Here is an 8,510-nt window from a genome sequence, read left to right on the forward strand (position 1 = left end):
CACGTAATTGATGTAAAGTGTCTCAAGAAAATTCTCTGTGGAATTGGTAGTAGTAACCTGTCGAAAATAACTCCCATTGTATTGGGTAATCTACAACTTCTAAAGGGCATTAATGCATTATTAGCTTTTTCTTAATGTATCCGTTCATGTATACGATTTCTACCGCTTCAAGAAGAATGTAGCAGCAAGGTTCTCTTTTGTTGATGGAGCATAGAGTCACCAAAAAATGCCTCACATGTGACTGATGTGAGTCACAAACCAGTTTACATCCTCGAACATAACGCATTCACTACTACAGATACAGGCTATAACAACGGTCAAAAACCGTTGTTATATAAAAAAACGGACGTTGTTAAAGCGTCCGTTGTAGAAGGTTTTAACAACGGTTAGTTTTCTTAGGGAAACCGTTGTTAAAAATATTAACAACGGTTTTAAATATAAAAACCCGTTGTGGAAAGTGTGACTCAATTTTGGGGGGAAAGTTATAACAACGGGTTTTAATATACAAAACCGTTGTTATAACTAAAGACAACGGTTTGTTTGTAAATAACCGTTGTTGTTTGTTCTTAAAAAATAAAAAAAAATTAAATTAAATATTACTAGCTATAAATATTAAAGCATCCTTTACCAACATATTAAAGCATCCTTTACTAACATTCATTAATTGAAACAACATGGCAATGAACCCTAATTTTATCAACAACGAAGAATGGCTTACACAAACGATTGAAGATGATGGGAAGGTTCTCGCCGGGCTTCCCGCCGATCAACACCCATTAATCAAAGCATCCCTTGAACATCAACGGAATTATTGGATTAAGAGGCGTGAAGCAGTCCGGCTTGTCAACAAAGCCTCATCATCATCATCATCTGTAATACCCCATATTTTTATATATTATTAAACGGATATTATTATACATTAATTATTATACATTTTATATTACTATTTAAGTCGGATAAATTGTTGAGTCGAAAATTATGTTAAGTTATTTTATTTAACTCGCGTCGTATCGATGTAAGTTATTTGACACGGGTTTATACGGGATTATCCGGTCCAAATTAATTGAATTGCTGGCACTAACCTTAATTAAATATTAGGACCTAATTTACACTAAGCCTACCACTAATCACCTAACTTACACTACGCCTACCACTAATCATATAATGACAAAACAATCATAAAACTTTAACACCTACAAATTCCTACCCACGTTCCATTTGATCGACATTTTCAAGCCCAACACAAACACCATTTCACGCAATTCGAGGGAGAAAGAGTGAGGGCAAGTCTTGACAGTGTAGCAGGGAAGGACTAGGGCCATTTGTCGACGGTCATAGGCGGCTGTGGTGGTGGTTTTAGTGGCGGTAAAGGTAATAGTTGAGTCCCTGCTCTGTTTTTCTCGTTTTAGAGTCGGGTTTTGGTTGGGGTTGTGTGTCTTAGGCAGTCGTGCGTGGTGGTTGTTGACAGAGTAGTTGGGTAGTGGGGTGTGTGACGAGTCAAGTGGTGGTTGTTGGGGTGGTTGTAGGTGGCTAGGTTAGCAGAGATAGGCAGTTTCGACAGAGGGTTAGGAAACGGGTGTTGGGTTACTGGGTTTCAGGCGAGTTTATGGTTGGGATTGGGGTGGCGCCACCGTGGACTCGGGGGAGGTCGTAACGGAGGCGCCACTGTGTCTGGGTGCGGGGTTTGACGACGAACAAAATGGTGGTGGTAGGATAGGGTGTCGTGGTTATCAGTGGTGGTGATGGGGTGGTAAAAGAGGACTGTTGGTGGCGGCAACCACTGCTAGGGGGGGGAGTTGGCAGCGCTGGTTCGACTCGCCGGCGGCAGTCGACCAGGCTGGTACCGGTGGTGTGTGGTGGGGTCGTGTTGGGGAACGTGCCTGGTGGTTGACACGGCCCCGTGGTGGCGCGTGGTGGCGGGGAAACGCGTGTGCAGGGAAGTGTTGTATTTAGTTTTCGAAACGGGTTTTTTGTCAACGCAAGTTTAATAATTAGAATCCGGGATATATCGTATTAATTAATTAATCAATTTAACTTCCGGGTTATTTAAATAATTGGAGACGGGTGTTTGAGTTGTTTAAGTTCGATTCGGTTTCTTAATCATTTAATTCGTTAAATCTCTTAATTAACATAATAATCATTAATTCAATTCCCGAGTTACTTATATAATCAATTAACTTAATCTCCGAGTCATTTAAATAATTTAAAGAATTTAGAGACGGGTTAGAGTCGGATTGGTTAAACTGGAAAACTGTTATATCGGGAAAGTTTCCAATTAAGGAAACTTTTCCATTTTAGGAAGTTCTATTTTTAGTAACTTCTATTTTGGGAACGGAAATAGTCAAGTAATCATTTATTATTATTTATCTTTCAGAGGGCGAATTTGTTGTGGAATATTACTGAGCATCTGTCCATTTGACTGCAGTACTGAGGTAGGGAAATACACTAATTGAGTTCTTACGATTATAAAGAGTGGTATGTTCGGTGATTATATGACATATCTGATTTATCTCATCTGTCTTATTGAGCATTGTCATTTCATACATTTCATACATTTCATACATGTCATTTGCATCGGAGTTGGAGTTGGAGGAGATGAGATTATTACGATAAGGCCCAGGCGGGTTCTGCAGGACCTGCCCTGGTGTCCTCAGCCATTGAGCTGGTATATCGACGACGGTCGATTGTTGTGTCTGCCGGGGATCGGTATGGCCGGGCGTAAGGGGATATGAGATATGAGATTGAGTTGGGATGGTGATGGAGGTGACGGAGTATCATGCATATCATAATATATTGTTTTATTATTTCCCTACTCAACCTCGTGGTTGACCCTGTGTATTCGTGAACACCTGTGATGAACCGTTTTATGGGGAGCAGATTGACAGGTACCTCGGTGACTGATAGAAGCTGGATGGGAAGAGAGCTGGGATCACCTGACCTAGAGCTAGCCCACTTTTATTTCTGTTTAGTTATCAGACTTTATTTCCAGATGAGACATTTTTCCATTCAGTTGTAAACATTATAAGTTTTAATTTAAAGTACTGTTTATCTTTCCTTTGTTATCTACTGCCTCGGGTTTCCGAGATGGTAACACCCTTCTTTATCAAAGGAGTCCTAGTTCAGGCCCTTAAATAAATGGGGGTGTTACAAAGTGGTATCAGAGCAAAAGATCCTCAGGCCTAAACCAATGAATCCAATGAACATAGGAAGAGTCTAAATAAAATGAACCCCGGGATAGAACTGTTAGGAGCCCATTAAGGTAAAGGATGAGTTAGGGGCCCCCTCACACTGAACCAGTGGCCCTCTCAGTTTGACCCGGAAAACCCCGAGTGTATATGAGAGAAAAGGGTAGAAAAGTTACATGATATTAGGCATGAAATTCAAATATCGTTGCCTAAGTGTTAACCGATTGGTATAGTAATTGTTGCATAAAAAAAATTTATGGGAAGTTGTGGCATAATACTTACATGTTTTAAAGTTGATTCATACTTATATTTCTATACGGTTATATGATCTCTAAACCATGCTAGAAGGATAAGTAAAGTAAGAGGTGATGAAATTGGCTAGAACTGCCAATATAATTTTGTGTAGTAGCTAAATCCTAAAATTTTCTTTTAGTCATGCCTCGAGTAAGGGACACAGCTGTAGACATCACCCAGGAGGAGTTAGATCAACTACGGGCAGAGAATGAGGCCTTAAAGGCCAAAAGAATTGATCCTGCTAAAACAAGTAACATCGTGGCGAGGCATAATCCCACCATCTTCACTGGAGAAGGGGAACCTCACTTACTGGGTGAGTGGTGTCGGGAATTCACCAACCTCTTCGAGCTGATTGCTTGTCCGGAGGAGCTGCAAGTGGACCAGGCTGCTCACTATCTTAGGGCCTCGGCTGGAGAATGGTGGATCAGGAATAAAGCGGAGATCCGACACATTGCTCGGGACACCGAGGAGGGCTATGTGTCTTGGTTAGAATTCCAAGAGATACTGACGGACCAGTTCATGCCGGAGTTCAGGAAAGCTAAGCTCAGGGAGGACTTTGATACATTTCGGATGACAGAGGATATGACGGTGGACACTTACCACCGGAAATTCCGACTGTTGGCATCATACATCGACGAATTTGCTAGGAATGAGACCATGCTGGCCATGAGGTTTGAAAAGGGATTGACGGTGGACATCAAGAAGAGACTCACGGCAGCTCCACCTACCACCGTTCAGGACATCTACCTGAGGGCTGGTGCTGCTGAGAGGCTCTCCGAGCAGATCAAGGAGGAGAAGAAAGGAAAAGCTGAGAAGAGGAAGCTGGAAACTGCCAGTGATAATACTGGGATCAAGAAGCCAAATTCAGGCAAGTTCGGTGGATACTCCACCAATAGTGCTCCTGGGGGAATGAGAAATCAAAGCGGAAGCAGTTACAGGAGTGCTAGTATGGGAGGTAATGCGTCTAAGGTCACTTGTTTCGGCTGTGGGAAGTTGGGACACAAACAGTGGGAGTGCAGAATTTCTGGAAGAAACCAAGCTGGGGGTTTCCGGACACCTACATCGGGGTACAGCGGATCTCGTACAGCGGGGTCAGGGTACAACAACTACCGTATCCCTAACCCTGGTTATGGAGGAGGTGCCCGATCTGGGGCAAGTAACAGTTATCAGGGAAGCTACAACAGCTATCACAACCGCAGCCAGCTGAACCAACCCAGTGGGAGTGGTAATTTTCAAAGGAACCAGAATGAAGGGAACAAGCAACCGGGTACGGCTTCATCCAGTCAGTCTGGAGCTAAGTCTAGCGGCAAGATCTTTGCCATGGGAAAGGAAGCAGCTAAGGAGGATGCTCACGTAGTGACTGGTACATTTCTTGTCAATTCTAAACCCACTTTCGTGTTATTCGATTCTGGTGCCACACATTCATTCATATCTAGGGAACATGTTAGAACCTTAAACCTTACTGTTTATGATAGAGTTGATGACTCTATTACAGTACCCTCGGGAGAGTCAGTGTCCTGCGATAGAATCTATACTAGTATACCTATTCAGATTGGGGAGGTTGTTTTTCACTGTGACCTTATGGAGTTTCCATTGGGTGGTTTCGAGGTGATTCTAGGGATGGATTGGTTGGGAAAATACAAAGCCTTCATTGACTGTTACCAAAAGAAAATATCGTTGAGAGGACCTAAAGGAGTCAGAGTAACCTACAAGGGATACAGGGTGAAACCCAAAATCAAATTTATTTCTGTAAACACCCTTAAATCGAGTCTGAGAAAGGGAGACCAGTTGATCTTGTGTCAGATGTGGGATAGAGAGTCTGAAGCCCCTAGGATTTCTGACATACCTGTAGTGAGAGACTTCGAGGGGGTATTTCCGGAAAAGATTCCCAGGCTACCACCTAAGCGAGACGTTGACTTTTCCATTGATCTAAAACCGGGAGCTGGACCTATTTCTAAACCACCATACCGAATGGGACCGAAAGAGATGGAAGAATTGAAGAAGCAATTGGATGAATTGGCTGAGGAAGGTTATATTCGACCCAGTGTTTCACCTTGGGGAGCACCTGTCCTATTTGTCAAGAAAAAGGATGGAAGTTTGAGGCTGTGTGTGGATTACCGAGAGTTGAACAACGTGACTATCAAGAATCGTTACCCTTTGCCAAGGATCGACGATTTGTTTGACCAACTAAGTGGAGCTGGAGTGTTCTCCAAGATTGATCTGAGGTCGGGTTATCATCAACTGAGGATAAAGAACGAGGATATTCCTAAGACGGCATTCAGGACTAGGTATGGACACTACGAGTTCGTGGTCATGCCATTCGGATTGACCAATGCGCCGGCTGTATTTATGGACTTAATGAATCGGGTGTTTAGTCCTTATCTGGACAAGTTCGTGGTTGTATTCATTGATGATATATTGGTTTACTCCAAAAATGAGAAAGAGCACGAGGAGCATCTGAGGATAGTACTGAGAACTTTGGCAAAAAATCAGTTGTATGCCAAATTGAGTAAGTGCGAGTTCTGGTTAAAGAAAGTTGCCTTTCTGGGGCATGTGATTTCCAAAGAGGGGGTGTCAGTGGATCCTAGCAAGATCGAGGCGGTGACTAGATGGCAGAGTCCAAAGAATGTGGGCGAAATTCGAAGCTTCTTGGGACTAGCTGGATACTACCGGAGGTTTGTCAAAGACTTTTCGAAGATAGCAAAACCATTGACATCTCTAATGAGGAAGGAGAATAGGTTCGTTTGGGATGAGAGTTGTGAGAAGGCTTTCCTAACACTTAAGGAGCGCCTAACCACGGCTCCTATCCTTGCTTTGCCAGATGGGAATGATAACTTCGAAGTGTATACAGATGCTTCCAAGAACGGGTTCGGGTGTGTGTTGATGCAGAACGGAAAGGTAATCGCGTACGCTTCTCGACAGTTGAAGACCTATGAGGAGAATTACCCTACCCATGACCTAGAATTAGGAGCGGTGGTGTTTGCTCTCAAGTTGTGGCGACATTATCTCTATGGAGCGACCTTCAAGGTATTTTCTGATCACAAGAGCCTGAAGTATATCTATACTCAGAAGGAGCTGAACATGAGACAGAGGAGATGGATCGAGCTGATTGGCGACTATGACATGGATTTACTCTACCATGAAGGGAAAGCGAATGTCGTAGCTGATGCTTTGAGTCGGAAGTCTGTCCATGCTCTGATCAGCGCTAGATCCAGGGTGAGGATGCTAGGTGAGCTAAGGAACATGGGGATTTACATGATACGACGAGGTGAGACCATTGGAGATATGACAATTGAGCCGGAGTTGTACAAGGAGATTCGAGAACTACAGCAAGAGGATGCTAGAATCCAGAAATGGCGAAATGCGGTAGAGAAGGCAGGTGCAGAACCTTACTCTAAATTCAAAATTCATTCAGATGGGAGTTTAAGGTTTGGACATAGATGGTGTGTGCCAGCTATAGAGGAACTAAAGAACAAGATTCTTACTGAGGCACATGCTACTCCTTACTCTGTGCATCCTGGAGGGGATAAGTTATACAAGGATCTCAAGAAGACGTTCTGGTGGCCTAACATGAAGAAGGAGGTCGCTGAGTTTGTGTCTCGATGCTTGACATGCCAGAGGGTGAAGGGTGAACACAAGAGACCGCAAGGGAAGGTGCAGCCACTAGAAGTGCCAGAGTGGAAATGGGAGAGTATATCCATGGACTTCATTGTTGGGTTGCCTCGGACCCAAAGAGGTAACAACATGATTTGGGTAATCGTCGACAGGTTGACCAAGTCAGCTCACTTTATTCCTATGAAAGACACTTGGAGTAAGGCTGAGTTGGCTAAGGCTTATGTTCAGAATGTGGTAAAGTTGCATGGTGTGCCTAAGGATATAGTCTCTGACAGGGATTCCAGATTTCTATCCAAGTTCTGGCAGGAATTGCAGTCATTGATGGGCACTCAACTGAAGATGAGCACCGCTTTTCATCCTGCGACTGACGGACAGACAGAGAGGACTATTCAGACCCTCGAGGATATGTTGAGAGCTTGTGTTCTAGAGTTTGGCGGATCTTGGGAGGACAGGCTAGGGTTGATCGAGTTTTCTTACAACAACAGTTATCACGCTAGCATTGGGATGGCACCATTTGAGGCACTCTATGGTAGGAAATGCAGGAGCCCTGTGTGTTGGGATGATCGATCTGACACTGTTATTTTGGGGCCAGAGATGATTCAGGAGATGGTTGAACATGTACAGACTATTAGGCAAAAGATGAGAGCTTCCCAGGACAGACAGAAGAGCTATGCTGACACTAGAAGAGGTGACATTTCTTTCAAGGTGGGAGAGAAGGTACTACTTAAAGTGTCGCCAATGAAGGGAGTTGTGAGGTTCGGAAAGCGAGGGAAGCTGAGTCAGAAATTCATCGGACCTTATGAGATTTTGGACCGAGTTGGAGAGGTGGCATACCGTTTAGCTTTGCCACCAGCATTAGCCAGAGTTCACAATGTCTTTCATGTTTCCCAGTTGCGGAGATACTTGAGCGATCCATCACATGTGCTGAGTCCTGAGGTAATCGAGGTGGATGAGCAGTTATCCTATCTAGAGACACCTAAGGAAATTCTAGATAGGAAAGTGAGAAAGACCAGGAATAGTGAGATAGCTTTGGTGAAAGTCTTATGGTCAAACCACAATGTTGAGGAAGCTACATGGGAGACTGAGGCTTCCATGAGGGAGAACTATCCACACCTGTTTACATGAGGTAAGTTACGGGACGTAACTTTCTTTTTAGGAGGGTAGAATGTAACATTTCGGTTTTTCAGGCCTAAACCACGAGTCCTTTTTACTAGAACATCTGTTTTGGTACCCACATCGATGCGTGGCAGTTTGTCAGATGAGCGAACTTCGGGACGAAGTTCATTTTAAGGGGGGAAGACTGTAATACCCCATATTTTTATATATTATTAAACGGATATTATTATACATTAATTATTATACATTTTATATTACTATTTAAGTCGGATAAATTGTTGAGTCGAAAATTATGTTAAG

General features: G+C 43.4%; 2 protein-coding genes across 2 annotated transcripts; both read left to right on the plus strand.

Annotated features, from left to right (window-relative positions):
• Window positions 1-1,188: 1,188 nt before the first annotated feature.
• Window positions 1,189-6,688, plus strand: LOC141590590 (uncharacterized). The gene is made up of 5 exons (XM_074411169.1): window positions 1,189-1,371; window positions 2,375-2,432; window positions 3,619-5,988; window positions 6,139-6,506; window positions 6,683-6,688. Exons 3-5 carry the CDS (start codon window positions 3,621-3,623, stop codon window positions 6,686-6,688), a joined length of 2,742 nt encoding a protein of 913 aa, XP_074267270.1. The 5' UTR covers window positions 1,189-1,371; window positions 2,375-2,432; window positions 3,619-3,620.
• Window positions 6,689-6,722: 34 nt separating this feature from the next.
• On the plus strand, window positions 6,723-8,219 carry LOC141590597 (uncharacterized). The gene is made up of 3 exons (XM_074411174.1): window positions 6,723-7,215; window positions 7,687-7,811; window positions 7,986-8,219. Exons 1-3 carry the CDS (start codon window positions 6,723-6,725, stop codon window positions 8,217-8,219), a joined length of 852 nt encoding a protein of 283 aa, XP_074267275.1.
• Window positions 8,220-8,510: the final 291 nt, after the last annotated feature.

This window comes from Silene latifolia, chromosome 1 (assembly GCF_048544455.1).
Source record: "Silene latifolia isolate original U9 population chromosome 1, ASM4854445v1, whole genome shotgun sequence".
Lineage (NCBI taxonomy): Eukaryota > Viridiplantae > Streptophyta > Magnoliopsida > Caryophyllales > Caryophyllaceae > Silene > Silene latifolia.